The 17,176-nt window shown below is 28.2% G+C and overlaps 2 protein-coding genes and 1 non-coding gene across 3 annotated transcripts; 2 read left to right on the top strand and 1 right to left on the bottom strand.

Annotated features, from left to right (window-relative positions):
* The first annotated feature begins 193 nt into the window (after positions 1-193).
* Trnal-uag (transfer RNA leucine (anticodon UAG)) lies at positions 194-274 on the top strand. The gene has a single exon. It is a non-coding gene; the product is annotated as a tRNA-Leu (tRNA).
* Positions 275-5,731: 5,457 nt separating this feature from the next.
* On the top strand, positions 5,732-7,958 carry LOC114126836 (rab GDP dissociation inhibitor alpha). The gene has a single exon (XM_027990864.2). It carries the CDS (start codon positions 6,130-6,132, stop codon positions 7,453-7,455), a length of 1,326 nt encoding a protein of 441 aa, XP_027846665.1. The 5' UTR covers positions 5,732-6,129; the 3' UTR covers positions 7,456-7,958.
* Positions 7,959-9,022: 1,064 nt separating this feature from the next.
* Positions 9,023-13,717, bottom strand: LOC114126835 (E3 UFM1-protein ligase 1 homolog). The gene is made up of 13 exons (XM_027990863.2): positions 13,415-13,717; positions 13,195-13,340; positions 12,448-12,692; positions 12,188-12,380; positions 11,842-11,988; positions 11,387-11,562; positions 11,123-11,302; positions 10,887-11,027; positions 10,262-10,491; positions 9,917-10,190; positions 9,698-9,855; positions 9,340-9,554; positions 9,023-9,277 (listed from the first exon to the last, which is right to left on the bottom strand). Exons 1-13 carry the CDS (start codon positions 13,492-13,494, stop codon positions 9,159-9,161), a joined length of 2,304 nt encoding a protein of 767 aa, XP_027846664.2. The 5' UTR covers positions 13,495-13,717; the 3' UTR covers positions 9,023-9,158.
* Between the last annotated feature and the right edge of the window lie 3,459 nt (positions 13,718-17,176).

The following is a 17,176-nucleotide window of genomic DNA, read 5'->3' on the forward strand; positions in this document are numbered from 1 at the left end:
ATTCAATTGTAAAAATGCTAAACTTCATGAATCAAATTTCTGTATCTATAGACGAGCCTTGAATGTGAGCATTAGAAGAAAAGATGCAAATGCATCAAGTTCCTGGCCCTATTTATGACAAAGGTAGGTTATTAAGTGACAATTTACTGTACCATAGTGAAAGTGGCTCTATTTTAGTAAAAAATTGTACTGAGGTAGCGTGGCCGAGCGGTCTAAGGCGCTGGTTTTAGGCACCAGTCTCTCTGAGGCGTGGGTTCGAATCCCACCGCTGCCAAAGGAATCGATATTTTATTTGTAAATTATAATTTATACGTTTTGTAAAATGTTAATAACAGCAATAACTATTATTGTTTTTATTTCATTTCAAAAACTGTATACACAAAAAAAAAAACTAATCTAAAATTACAAAACTTTTCAAAATTATAAAAATTATTACATAATGATTATAGCCTATAGGTATTACTGGTATAATAGGTTATAGGTACCTATACTTAACAGCTTTATACGTAATCGCAATGAAAAAATAATTGTAACATTTTCCTTTAAACATATTATCCAAAATATCCATAGAAAATCTCTACATAAATAGTAATATAAGAAAAAAAATCAATTTTTTTACATCACACGGTATAGGGTTAACGAGAGAGCGATACACACTGCATATTAATATCATGTATGTTTTTTTCAGGCAAAATAAAATTGTTAAGTATATAATTCAATAATATAGGGATTTAATGTTCACATGGTGAAATATCAAATATGTATTATTAATTTAAACATTTTTGAAAGCCTGGGGAAGCCATAGCCCTAGGTTCTCCCCTCATGGATCGCCTGATCCGACCCGTAGACAAGAAATTAATTTCTTAAATTATTTTTGTTTGATGAATTATTCGAAGTTTACATTACCTAGTTTTCATTTTGTTGTTTGATAGTGCCAATTTTTCTTTACTTTCTTAATTCTTTGGTTGAATACGTGCATTAAGTTTTGATGCGGCTCCCTAAAAAATGTGGACCTCCAAAAATATTAATAGGTGACCTCTATGTCCCTAGAATACGTTTTATAGAGGAATAAAAGGGATGTCTCTCACTAATGTATCGTATAGCTTTTTAAAAATATTATTGGTTCATACAGTTAATTGAAAAGCAGAAATGCCATTAAACCGTTTCCAATATAACATTTATACCAATGCCAGTTTATAACCGTATAAAAATTTCGTTTGTCATGTATAAGTTCTGACTATAAAATAATATTTACATAGGTATCATCAAATTATACATTCAGAAATTCAGAATAATTGATTTTACTCGTTTATTTTTCATATTAAAGTGATTTGATCTATATTATATAAAATTTAAAGATAAGAATAATTACTATTACCTATTTTAAGGCCACGCCTATAGCTATTTTAAATTTTAAATTTTAAAGTAATTTAATGATTATTTTAATATTGTAGGTACCTTATTTCTTTAAACACCCACTTCACACTTGACCACGTCGTATAATATATTTGTATATAAGTACGAATAATTTGAATGCATTTTATACCTAATATATTATACAGAGATGTAATAATGATATAGGTATATTACAATATTATGAATAATAAATTTAAATGAAAATTGGACGTTTCTAGTTGGTTACCTATTTTTTATGGTTTTTATATACCTACACTATAATATATTATACAGTATAGGGAAAATATTATTATTATATATACGTCCGATGTAATATGTTTAGATAAATATGAACTTTGTGCACTTGCATGACGCAACTGCGACAGCAACGGTCGAATGGATAAAGCTATCACTAAATACCTACTGTTTAGTAACTACACGCCATATCATTTAGCGATGGTACTTAGCACAATATAATTATATTAATTGAATGTATACAGCGTGATATAATCTATAGACGAGCACAAACATCACAATATTATCTACTTTACATATGAAAACGTATACACTCATAAAGCCGCATTCGTAAAGGTACGTGTGTAATATAAATAATAATTAACACTACAAATTACAATAATATAATATTAATATCGGGTACGACCACGAATTTAAAGTTGATTATATTTTTTTTCCTAGCGTCGCAGCCATCATGCAGTGTTCAAAAACCATTAGATGGTGTTTCGTGTTTATAGCTGCTCTGTTCATTCTAACATTTGTGATTTGTTTAAAATATTCCGATCATTTTGAATTCACCCTTTAACCCGTTTTAATGTCGAAAGCTATAGAGTACAATTTTGACGGATAATCCAAAATATTCTTCTCGAAGTTATAGATATTATAATTTATAACTGCGTCCAGTATAATTACGAGTAAATAACAATTATTATACTGAACAATGTCTGAAGAATGTACCCACCATATATCATATTATGTAAACGGATTGATGATGGAAATTTCATTTTAAGCATAACATGTTCACGCATGATCACGGAGAACGGTAAATTATATTTAATTTATTACAAATTTACAATACAGCTAATAAAAATATATACGTAGGTACCTACCTATATATTATATTATAATATGATGGTACCTCGCACATCGTTTAGTTAATATGGTTGTATAGTTCAGGAAATATAAATATATTTTTTAAACAATTAATATAAATTGAAAAACTATCGAGTTAGAGTATTCTAAAATAAAATTTTTTTTTCTCCATAATTATTATTTGTATTATTTGTATGTAACGAAATCCGTCATTTAAATTGTAGATACCGTTAAAAAAAATAATATATCGACCTATAACGTCTATACTAACTATTATATTAAAGATATAGTCCGCTATATTTTGTCTATAAACTATTATAACCAGCTTTATGTTGACCGCCTCAGATCTTCTATGTTCTGATATTTGAAAATGCATTTTCTCGTGTATACGAACGTGAAGCGAGTGCAATATTTTGTGATTGTATACTTATAAGTTATAAACAATATTATTATTATACATACAAATATACTTATATTATGTAAATAATATTATTTGTTAATGTAGAAAAAAAACTATGGTGCGCAGTCAGTAAATTATAAATTATAATGTACACATCACCATCGTACGGTAGTCTGGTAGTCATCAACTGCGACCAAATTGAAAAACTGCGGGAACCAATGCCGTATTTTTGATATATTATTATACTATGACTAGACTACTAGAGTAATATATAAGCCACGAAAAGGAAATAATTATTTTAGTCAGTGATATAAATATAGTGCCTTATTATGATATAGGTAGACACATTTTGCGGTATCGTCGATGATGTTACCTACCTATATATACTTGCGGCGCAGAGTGGAACATGGATCCGCCGTATCCACAACATATTATTATATGTATCGCTAAATTTAATCACAATTGCCGAACAACAATAAATTATATTTATAATCAATGAAAGTGTACCAAAAACGATCATAATTACAATCGGGAACGGATATATCAGGGTTTTAAGTGTTTTAGCCTTCATTATTTTAATAAATATTTATATTATAATTAATAATTATTAACCTATTCTTTGAACATTAAAATTTAAAATACTATGTACCTAGATACTTCTGATTATACGAATAAATTATATTAGGTACATTTTCGATTGATCTTAATAAATCAAATTCGGAGGTATACTAAACTTTAAATATATTATTATATATTATACATAATAATATGTAAACCAAAAAATGTTAGCGATTATTATTTTTTACTCTCTATAAGCTACCTATATTTAATATTACATAGGTATTTTAATGCTTGTAAATACATTTTAATTTCATATTTTATATTTGTTGCTAATTATTATTATTTTGTTACCTTTTTCAAAATATGTACTTATACATAGATTATAGGTATTGGCAAGTTATTGACATCACACTAATACACGGTATATACTTTTATGTTACAATATAGCAAATTTTCACGTTTAGCAGAAACAATTTTATCAATTACAAATTTCAAATACCTTATCAAACCATCAAACCCAACCACATGATTGAAATACTTAAAATTAGGTATATCAATGACAATCGTCTATAGTCTTCGCAAAATCAAGCTATTATACCAATCGCTAGAGTGATTTAAATTTTAAATGTAAAATTTACACGTTTTGTTTATAAAGAAATATAGAATTCAATTCGTGGTGCTGCAGGGTAGGGGTTCAAGTTACCCCTTCTCACACACCACCATCGCTACGCCCATGATGACATTTTCAGCATTTTCTCAAGAATATAATATAGAATTATAAAAGTCCCCTATAAAAGTAATAAATAGTTTAATTTTAAATAAATTATTAATTTATTATTAAAGTATATTTTCATTAATTTAAACAGAAAAGAACAAAGTCTGTTCCTATCTCTAAAAAAATTTTGTTTTAACTACAATAACAACTGTAGCTGAAAATGAGGAGCCTGATAATGAGACAAATTTAATTGTTTACTGGAGTTTGTAGAGTATACATGCTTATTATCCGATAATAGAACGAGATGATAAATAATACGAAGACAAGATTTTCTCCGGAAAGTTTACAGACTTACAGTTGGTAATTGCTATTGACCACTTTTTAAAATCTGGACTATGAAAAAAGTTTATTTTTTATTCAACAATACCTATACGATTTTTAAAATGTAAATAAATTACCTAATCAATTTTAGTAAAAAAACTTATGTAGGTAGGTAGGTAGGTAGGTACCTACTTAAAGTTTTAAATGTAGGATTTATTGAATTTTGATTTGAATTCCGTTAAAGCTGATAGTTGAAAGTTGTACTTAACTTGATAATAATGAACAGGAACTCAAATATTATTCAATAAATTTATTCAAAAATGAAAAAACACATTACAGTGTCAAATTTTCTTAATTTATATAAACTAAAAACTTTTAAATTTAGCTCTGACCAAACTATTTTCTTCAGCATCATGTGAGAGGACACTTTTGACTATGAGACGTGCAATTCATATATACGGTCAACTATCACACAATACCGTTTTTTGTCCTTAGAAATATTAAATATCGAAAGAGATATATTTTTAATAATATCATAAAAATATACTTAAAAACTAATAGACGTTTATTTTCATCTAGATTCTAGTATTTTATAATTATTATGCCTTAAAATAAAAGATTTCTTGCTCATAATTAAATAAGTAGGTACCTAATAATTAATATAGATAGGTATTGATATTCACAGACATAATAAAAATAATGCATTTCTAAACTAAATAAATTGTACTTCTAAATTTAAATTATAGTAATTATACAATACATTTTTAAATTCGTAATAATTTAGTAATTAGCCTATTTAAATTTCAATGTAATTTTGTCTTTTTCATTGTCTCTTATTTAATTTGTTGATTGTTATTCTAAGGCCTAGAGTCTAAACGATGTGATTGTATAACCATAAATTACGATAAGCTATATTATCCTAAAATTTAATTTTTTTTTTATAAGTACAATGATGAAAATAACACATTACCTAATACTGGTAAGTGCCAAGTGGTAATACAATTGGCCCAATGGGCAACGGGCAATGGTCATTAAAAATATTTATATAATATATTTATTATTCATAATATTTTAATATTGCAGCGGTATAATCAGTATTATACTATAATTATAGTTGTACCTACTGTAGTTGTGATTGTACTCTCAGTGGAGAATCTGTTGTCCATATTATGTGTTTTCTTTGTGTACACTGTACCAAACAGTGTGACCTTGACGGGTTAGCCAGCGTTTTATCAATTTTTTTTTTATTGATATTTCCGATTGACGAAATTTCGTCGACGTCATTTTGTATGGTATAGGAATATACGATATACCTAGTATTATAATATTACTATCGTAGTGTACACCTTATTGTGTCTTACTTTAGTGTCTTTCACAACAACTCGACGTTTTGTTTAACTTTTTCTGCTTTCGTCTAAATAAAAACACAGCTTCGCGACGCTGACGTGTGGAACGATAATAATAGTTATTTTTAATTATTTACAATAATTTATTAGCGTGGCAATAGTTTTTTGTTATTCGTTAAACATTTTTGATTTCGCGTTCTTGGTTTGTCCAAGCGTATCTGATTAGAGATTCAACCGGCCACGGCGTCCGGTTAGGACACACAGCGTGTTATTAACAAATTACGATGGATGAAGAATACGACTGTATCGTGTTGGGCACCGGTCTCAAGGAGTGCATCCTATCTGGAATGCTGTCAGTTTCAGGTAAAAAAGTGTTGCACGTCGACCGCAATAAGTACTATGGTGGTGAGTCGGCGTCGATCACGCCGCTGCAGGAGCTGTTCCAGAAGTTTGGCTTGAAAGAACCCGATGAAAAAGAGCACGGGCGCGGCCGTGACTGGAATGTCGACCTGGTGCCGAAGTTCCTCATGGCTAATGGTTTACTGGTCAAGCTGCTTATACATACAGGCGTTACGCGCTACTTGGAGTTCAAGTCGGTCGAGGGCAGCTACGTGTACAAGGGTGGAAAAATCTACAAGGTACCTGTTGACCAAAAGGAAGCACTGTCGTCGGATCTGATGGGAATATTCGAGAAGAGGCGATTCAGAAATTTCCTGATATTTGTGCAAGACTTCCAGGAGAACGACCCCAAAACATGGAAGGATGTCGACCCACAGCGTATGTCTGCACAACAGTTGTATACCAAATTTGGTTTGGACAAGAACACTCAGGACTTTACTGGTCATGCTCTAGCTCTCTATTTGAATGATGACTACATTAATGAACCTGCTGCCAATTTGATCAGACGTATTAAGTTGTACAGCGATTCTCTTGCACGTTATGGAAAAAGTCCGTATTTGTATCCTTTGTACGGACTTGGAGAACTACCTCAAGGTTTTGCTCGTCTCAGTGCTATTTATGGTGGTACTTACATGTTGAATACTCCTGTTGATGAAATTGTTTTTGAAGGATCGAGTGTTGTTGGCATTAAAAGTGGTGGTGTTGTCGCTAAATGTAAACAAGTTTTCTGTGACCCATCCTATGTAAAAGAAAGAGTGAAAAAAACTGGTCAAGTTATCCGTTGCATATGCTTATTGAATCATCCTATACCAAACACCCGTGACGCACTTTCTACTCAGATCATAATTCCACAGAATCAGGTTAATCGTAAATCAGACATTTACGTTTCATTAGTAAGTAACACTCATCAAGTGTCTGCACAAGGATGGTTTATTGCTATGGTTTCTTCCAAAGTAGAAACTGGTAACCCAGAATTGGAGATCAAACCTGGTTTGGATTTGTTGGGACCCATCAAACAGAAATTTGTATCCATTTCTGATTATTATGAACCTATTGATGATGGAAAAGATAGCAAAGTATTTATTTCAAAGTCATATGATGCTACATCGCATTTTGAAACAACGTGCTTGGATGTTTTGGATATTTACAAACGAGCCACTGGAGAAGAGTTTGATTTTTCTAAAATTAAATTAGAAAGCGAAGATGCCTAATTTACTAAAATGCATTTTCATCATATATTATTATATTATATCTCAATGAGAAATTGTTTCTATTTCATATTATCTCGTAATCAGTTTATTGCCAAATATTGTTCTAAATTTTTTTTGAGAATTGAAAATATCATTGCAGTCAAATTATGAAATTATTCCCTATGGGTCAATGAAATAGGTACCTAAAGTTAAGAATATTATGGTAGAAATATCTTATTAATTTAAAACAAAGTTATTGTCAACAACCCTTTAGATAATCATAAAATATATAAATATTTAACATATATGAATATTATACAACTTTTTGTAATTTTTATTTTGTTTCTATTATTTCATCCTTTTTGTAAAAAAATATTTATCATAAGTTTTACCTGTTTTTTTTTTTTGTCATTTTTACATTATTGGCGTTATCACGTAATTATGTTAATGGGCGATTTTCTTTATGTATGAAAAATTTCGTGATGTCAATATACAATTTTAATAAACCTACAAAAATATTTTAATTTTTGTGTGCTTTTTCTGTCTGCTTTAAAGTCATATTTACCATTGTGCACAAGTATGCTTATGTTTAGCTTCAACTGGTAGTTTTAAATTGTTTATTGCTGTTAACAAACAATGTACAGTTTTATGTTTTGTTTTTTTTATTATTATCGCTTACAAATTTAACCTAATCATTTAATTAGTATTATAGAACTGATGTCGACACATAATATAAAATATATTAAAATTAGTGTCTAAATGACTTAAAATATGTTAGTGATTAAATCAACAATTTGTTTATGCATTTATATTGACTTTATGTTTGTATATTTATTAATAGTGAGATATGTAATGCTATGAAGTATCATTTGTTGTAAAATGATATCTAAATACAAATTCTGCTGAATTATGCATATTATTGCTTGCAATTTATATTATGTGGATAAATATTTCCAGTAATAATGTCTTAGGCGATCAATTCATGCTAGCTGATAGTAGTCATATTCTATGAACTCGGGATATTATTTAGAAATTAGAGTTATGTAAATACATTTTTATCTTCATTATTAATATTAACATTAAATAATTTGTATTGTACTTTTTAGGATATTTATCCTTTTTTTCAAGACTAATGTCAAATGTCAATAATTATGCACAATTGTCGTGTTAATAGTTAAACAATATTATTTAATTTAAACATGATTTCAGAAAGGTCACATTTAACATTCTGTTTTATTTTAAATGTCATCATACATAGCTTTACACACTTGTAAGTCAAATATAATTGTATAGATTATGATTATGCTGTGTCACATATGTGAATGTGAAATACAAAATCAATAGAACGATTAGAACTGTACAGTGTGTCATTCTACATCATTCAAATGGTGAAAACATTTTACATTTCTATGTAATTGTACATTTTGACCTGTACACACTAAACAAAAGTATTGTAAATACGTAAATATGTACTTCTAATCTTAAGTTTCAACATTCTTAGTGATTATTTAGTCTTATCTCTGTCAAATTACATTTGATATGACATGATGATTATACAACAAATTGATTTTAATTATGACGTAAACAATTATCAAATTTTTAAATAATTTTTATTAAATCCAATAACAAAACTTGAAAACAAAGTAAATATAATCTAATACATCAAGTCTGTTCCAAACAACATTTAAAAATCAACTTTGGACAACTTAATTGTTGGGTCAAAATTAAGACTTTTTAAAATTTATCACAAGATTTTTCACATCGCATGTCGTTTCTTCTAGTTTAGATTTAATATTATTTTTTTCCTCGGAATCATCAGTTTTCAAAAGTTGTACAACAAGATCTTAAAAACAAAAGTCACATTTAGTAAACATCTTATGATAAAAAGGATCTTATAAAACAAACCATGGTAATTTTGTAGAACGGAAAAGTCTTGATCGCTTAAGTGTTTTTGTAAAAATCCTAAGAGTACAGATACAAATTTTCCGGACACTTTAATCATTGTCTGTGTAATAGATTGGAAAAGTATTTGTGTGGCAATTAATAGCACTTGTGCACTATCATCTTCAATCTCTGATAACGATTTCAAAAGAAGTTGACGATTATTTTGTAAATGTTCCCTGTCAAACAACAAGTGGTTAAAAAATTGATAACAGTTAAATTATTGAATAACAATAAAACATGTGAAGGTAATAATATTTTTAATAATTAGGGTAATATAAATAATTTAGTAATGCATTATGTATGTATATTATTTAAGTACCTTTCTTTTTTACGATCATTTTTTTTTTGTACTACATCTACAGAAGACAATAACTCATCAACAGCTTCATGAAAATCGTCAATCAGTTTAGATGTTAATGATTTTTGTAGTTTTTCAATGGCATCTTCAACTTGTTTATCAAATTGGTTAGATTTTGACTGAAAAATAATTAAATTTAGCTTAAAATTAAAATTAATATTACTTTTAGGGGATTTATACCTCTGAATTATGTTCTTTGTTTTGTGCTACATAGCATTTTACTATTTCTACAATCTCTCCACCAACAGATTTTAACAAGAAAGATGTGAGCTGTCCTTGAGTTTCAACACTATCAAATTTTTGAATACCTTTAATATATTGATGTAAATCAGACAAAAGTAATAAGAGCTTGTCTCTAAAGTTTTGATGCACTTTACGCCGATCACCCATTCGGTTAGCCATTATTTGATCATACATTTCTTGAGATCTTTTCAGAGCTTCTTGATTCAAAATCCTAAAACAATAAGGCATACTAAATTATTATGTATTTTCATTTAATTATAATATATATATAATGTAAATTACGGGTAAAGATATAAAACAATTTTTTCTATTAAAGAATTCTTTTCTTCGTCCACATCTTTAAATGTTTCTTCATTTTCTAAATTTTCTCTAATTTCATCTGTGTTAACAATTTCTATTAAAAATTGTTCACTTGTAACTTCTTTGTTATCCTCTTCATCAGAATCATAATCATGTTGTTTTGATTTTTGTCCATATTTCTTTTTAACAGCCTTAATCTTAGTTTCTCGTCCCTAAATAAGAATTGTTGTTTAATCATATTTTTATGAGCAAAAATAAATAACAGTAATAAGTTAATGTAAGAAAATTTTACTATTAATCAAAATTGGTTGAAAATGACACTTTAAATTAGGTTAGTTAATTGGTATTAATAACTTATAATTTATAATTATACTCTGTTCCAAATAAGAAGACATGTGTTTGTGCATGGATAGGAGGATGTAACTAACGAGCCGCAAGTCGTATCAGCTGACATGATGACCACCGCACGGTGGTGGTAAACTATCTACTTTGACTACTCTGATAGATTAAGAACGAAATTTGGTTGTTTGCACACAAATCTTCTTGTTTGGAACAGAGTATAGATGAAGTTGTTTATATATTTAATATTCTAATCAAAATTAGCTACCTGTGTTCCACCACCATGTTTTCCACCAGTTTTTTTTTTGCGTTCCTCTTTTCGGCTAAGCTCGGGATTTTTATCTTCAGCAAGTTTTTTTTGAATTTTCCAATTTATCAAAGCACTTGCATATTCTCCAGAATCAATAATCTGAAATTAATATAGGTTATACTGTTAAGTTTAATATTATTAATTAATTATTATAAAAAAATATTATGTAGTCCATAATAATAGTTGAATTATACCTTTTTTACTTTTGTATCTAATGTATTGATTATACGTTCAGATTGAATTTCTATAAATTTATCAGTTACCAATGCAGTATCATCAAAAATTTGAAAACCCTTTGATATTTTATTTTTTTTCAACAAATATTCTAAAACCAATACTCCATCCTTTGTGTCAAAAACTACTGGCACAAAATCCTAAACATAATTTATATACATTTATATTTAAATATAAAAATATTTTAAATAATTGGCTAAAAAAATTTATCAGATAAATCAGACCATAATATCAATCCAAGTTCCGCTAGAAATACATTCTTCTATAGCAGCAGAAATATCATCCAATATTTTAGGTCCAACAGAACATGTGGTTAATGCGATTAATTCTTTGCCAATTTGCATGCGTGATATATAAGAAATTGGATCAGTTATACCAACGCTATTCATTGCTTCATAATCTGCAGATATTTTTAGTAAAATTGTTAAACAGTTATAAACAGTCAATTGCCACCAGTTAGTAGAACATTGTTTACCTAGCAAAAATCCATTTTAAATAATACTTGAAAAGTTAAGAAACAGATTATCTATTTTTTATGTTAAAATGACCTACTTTCATTTCAACGTACTGGAATTTAAAAAAAAAACCATTTAGATGACAATTGTTTACTATCCCTGAAAACTGGTGATAATTGTTATAGACTCATAAAAACTATTATGATATTAAGATAATTATATACCTAAATAGTTATTGTTGATGTAAAAATTCATAACCCAATTATTGAGAGTTTTAGTATGTATGTTTGGAACATAGGTACATGAATTTCCAATTCGATCAGTCAACGTACCAGGTATTTGTTTTTCTGCTAGTAAATTCTCAAAAACAGCTAAAATATAAATTAAATTATTATTATATATATTTTGCCTTTTAAAATCATTTATTTTATAAATTAAGTTAAACGATATAAAGATCAAAGACAAAAGAGATAATTATCTGTTATGTCAGTCTTGAACAGCTTAAAAAGTATAACATAAATGTATGAAGATTTAAGGTAAAAGTAAAAGATGAAAAATAATTGTACTTACTAAAAAAATCCTTTTCATCAATGGAACATTGATTTATTATAGCTGTACATAAAACTGGACGGGTAATAGCTAGAAGAGCTCCTCTAACAATTCTTTTAATAGAATTAAAGTAAGAATCAGTATAGTACAAGTAAGGATTATTTTTATTTTTGTGTAAATTAAATCCCAAATTTTTACTACGTTTTTTTATCATCTAAATTTTAAATTATTTATTATTATTACAATATTATAATAGATACAAAAAAAATTTGTTATTTTACCGAATCAATTATATCTACAGGCAAATCAAATTGCTGAGATATTTGTAATGAGTTAATGTGTCCATTCTGTTCTAGTTTGTCAAGTATGTCCTCAGTAATCTGATTTAAATAAGTAAATCCAATCAATTGACCATGAACAATACAATAATCATCAGGTTCATCCTTGGCTAATTTTTCACATAAATTAGATGCAACATCTGGATCAACTTTTAAAGCTCTAGCAGCATCTAGTATATTTATACGACCTAGAAAATAAATTCTTATTATTCTGATTATTATATATGTACCCAGGGCTGGTACAAGCAAATTTTTATACGTAGGCAAAGATCAAAATTGCCGCCTCTTGTTTTATAATTTTTTCTTATATGCCGCCTCTATATATAAATATAAATTTTGCCGCCGTAGGCTTGGGTCTACGTTGCCTACGGCTATAACTGACCCTGTATGTACCTAGTTATTTTATCTTAGTTTTACAGACAATACAATAATATCAGCAATATCAATTTTTAAAACAAAAATATTTTTTTTTTTTTAGTGACTTCAATAAAAGTGTAGTGTAATTTTAACTATATAAATATTTCATAAGTATTTATTAATAACCTTATAATTATATGGTATCATTAATTGTTAAATAATCAGATGTGCCAATAAACTCATAAACAGCAAGAGACAGACATCTCACACAAATTCCCATAAAAATTATTGACAGAATGTTAGTTTAAAATATTTAAATACTATAATACACACCTCCTTGGACATAGGCTTCATCTTTTAATTCCTTTGTCAAATGTTTTGGTGTTACATATTCTTTACCATCAGTGGTGAACACTACATCCAGTAACTTGGTACTGATCAATTTTGCAACTATTTCCACACAATTTCTTTCCCCTAGTCTAAGAAGATGAAAAAATAACCAAACAAAAAGTGATTATGTACCTTAGGAAAAGTACATGATGACAAAAATTACCTTTGAGAAGAAGTAGTCAACTGAATGCGTTGGAAGTCAGCTGCCAATAATTTTACTTCGTTCCAATCATTCGACGACATGATGAATCAATTAAGTTTTTAGATTCTTATTATTATACTTAATATTAATAATAAAATAGACAATATCGATCAGTAAACGATCTGTCGTATGAAATTTAAATGTAACGTCTACGGTCTACCTAGTCGTAAAACCCATACAAGACAATAAGATGTCTTCACTTTTTAGTTGTCAGTACGAAAGTACCTATACTTGTGTTCAGTCGAAAGTTTCTTACTCATAACATATTAACATCATAATATTTCATTGATAATATTGCCACGATAAACATTAATTAGTGCCACGACATTGATAACAGTATTATCAACCGTAGGTTCACGAAGTTGTATAAATAATATGAGGCAGGAGGCTAGACTAGATTCATCGTAGGTATAACCTACCTACATGATGTAGAAAAGAATCTTCTCTACATCGTGCCTACCTATAACATCGCATGAAAATAAATCGTAGTATTAAAATGTATAAAAATGTTCTGTTAATAACTAAGATTCAAAAATTGAATATAAGGTTTCATATAAATTTTTCGGGAGGCAGAAAAAATGGCAACGGAAAAAAAAGCCCAAAAAAAAAACCTAAACTAAAAAACACGCCGGAAAAAAAGCCCAAAAAAATATATTATAGATAATATATTTACATTTATTTATAGATACATATTTTAAATAATATACACAGTAGTAAAATATAATACTTTATTAAATTATGCATACATACATACTTTTTAGCAATGATGGGCATTAACTTATTAAAAAGTTAATTTTTTTAACTTTTTAATTAAACTAGTTAGTTATTTTTGTTTAATCAAACTTATTAACATACTAATTTATCAAAATCTAGTACTTGGTACTTAGATGTTAATTTTTCATTAGCACCAAAATTATTTTTACAATTGTATGTCATAAGAGTAGAGGTAGACGGCATATTTATAACTGCAATTTATTGCCTATTACAAAGGAAAACATCAGAAACCTATAAATTATTATTTATAAAATAAATCGAAAAGTGTGCAGAGAAAAACCTTTACCTTGATCCAAAATATGTCCATCTTGACTTTGAAAAGGCTGTAATTAAAGCTGTTCATAAAGTATTTAACCGAGAAGTTATTGTCCGTGGGTGCTTTTATAGACTATAATTTGTCACAGTCTACTCACAGAAAGGTTCAAGCTTTAGGCCTAGAAAAATTATATTGTGAAGACAATACCTTTAGTAAATTTTGTGGGATGTTTGATGGTTTAGCATTTTTACCTTTGACAGATGTTGAGCAGGGGATGTCATATTTGAAATCTATTATGCCTGATACTGCCTTAGAAAAATATTATTATTTATTATTAAAAATATATTATATGATTGTAAATCCATTGTATAATCAACAATCAACCACAGTTTATAAAATATTTCATAATATAAGATTACAATGATAGCACTTTCATTTTCTTGGGTTTTTTTTCCGGGGTGTGTTTTTTTAGTTTGGGTTTTTTTTTCGTGGTCATTTTTTCGGCGATTCAAATTTTTTAATTTGTACCTCACTTACTTAATTAGGTACAAATTCTGAAAATGATTGTACTAAGTATATCCACCAGGTAAATCAATTTTAGCACTAGTATGACGGAATACATCACTGCAGGTCCACAAAAACTAAATACCTACTCTATATTTTGTAAACATTTTTATTTTTCACTTCCTCATGAATATTTTGGTAAGTAGTAAATGACATACAATACATATCAACTATCAAGTATATCACACAATTTTTCCAATTGGGAATATCCTTGTTCCGTGTTTAGTATGGTAGAGGTAACCGCTGTATTTATATTGAATCCTTTTCGTTCGGAATCTTCTGAGTAAATATTTTCTATCGTACCATACATGTTACATTTAAAATTAAATGTGCTAAGAAATCCATTTTTTTTTCATTTATGATTTGCAAGTTAGAAAATGTACCTACAGTCAAACTTATTGTGTCGTATACTTTGAATTACTTTGAATAAATTTGCTATATCAACTATCTTTCTGCCTTGTAATACATATCTATTTAAAAAAATATTATTAAATAATATACGTGACGTTACGTACGAGAATGTTTTATTATATAATATAGTAGTGTTAAATTTGTCAGCCTAGGATGTATTTTCCAATGAATGGTGAAAAAGGTGCAGGTTTATGTTTTAATGGCCTGAATACCCCAAAATTTAAGTTGTTTTATAATTATTGTAAGCTAAACATATGAAAAATCTTGTATATATTTCAACTTCAAACGCTAATAAAAAAAAATAGTGCTTTTGTATTCTTATAGTTTTTGAATAACTCATGAAAAAAATAATTCAAGAATAACTTATGAGCAACTTTGTATTAAATTTTCAAGTATTTTGACTCAGCCAAAAATAATTTATCGATAATTATATATAAAAAAAAAAAATAACTAATATTTTAAAAGCCTATAAATAACATTTAAATAAGCGAAAATTAAACCATTTAAAGAAATTGCTAACACAAAAAACTGGTGAAATTTTTAAGTACCGACTTAAACTTTTTGAATAATAACAAACATTAAAAATCGTTTTATAGGATAAATCGTTATCGTTACGCAATTTCGTAAAAATTTAAAATTCAAACGCCCATAACATTTTTCCCATAATGACTCTTCGAATTGTCTTTATAGCGATTTGATGTAAAACTTATGGAAAACTTACTGTTATTTTTTTTAACAAAATAATAAGATCTAACACCACTTCCATAGCTGGCTGGAGTGTTGCCTTAATCGGGGCGCGAACATACTCCTTCTTGGGATGTATAACGTGTATCACAACATGGTTCTCGCCGATGGTGATGACGTTGGAGCTAACGAACTGTTGAAGCTGGCGAACTGTTGGAAATGACGAACGGCTGAAGCTGGCGATCTGCTGGAGCTGAAGAACGGCCAGAGCTGGTGAACTGCTGGAACTAACGAACGGCCGGAGCTGGAAATCTGCTGGAAGCTTTGAGGGAGGGATTACATTTTTTTTTCAGAATAGTGAGCAGCTATCCAAATACATTTAATAAATACAATACATAATAATAATAAAATCAAATAACAATCCATATAAAACAGTGATTTATAAATATATAATGAAAATCTCTACTGCAAGTTCTGCTTTCGTTAGTATGATTTTCCTTTATCCTTTATTTGTATGACAATCAGGTGAATTTTTAAAATGCTGTTGCACAAGTGCTCTTGTGCTGGGGGAGGTCCCTGTGGCTTTACCTCACGGGTTGGTTTCAATTTTTCAGAACTTGTCTAATGATATATGTCAAATGAATCTAGGAAAAAAAGACCAAGGAAAAAAAGAACAAGTTTTAGAAATTTTAAACAGTGTCCCACTAATCAATATTTTTTTAAAAAAAATTTTTAATATAACACATAGACACTTATGCTATATTTTTGGTATTCATTTTTTAATTTTTATAACTGAAAATAAAAAACTTAAAAATTGATAAAAAAAATCCGAAACATTCAATATAGTCAAATTGTAAATCTTACTTTGAGAAATATTTGTATGGTAAATTTTTTAAGTATTAAAAAATAAAAAATGTAGCGCAAGTGTCTATGAATTAAATTTTTAAAATATTGCATAGAACCAGAGTTGGGCAAGATACTAAAAAAAAAGTATCATGATACATGATACTTGCATTTAGTGTATCTAGATACAA

Source organism: Aphis gossypii, chromosome 1, assembly GCF_020184175.1.
Source record: "Aphis gossypii isolate Hap1 chromosome 1, ASM2018417v2, whole genome shotgun sequence".
NCBI classification, from domain to species: domain Eukaryota; kingdom Metazoa; phylum Arthropoda; class Insecta; order Hemiptera; family Aphididae; genus Aphis; species Aphis gossypii.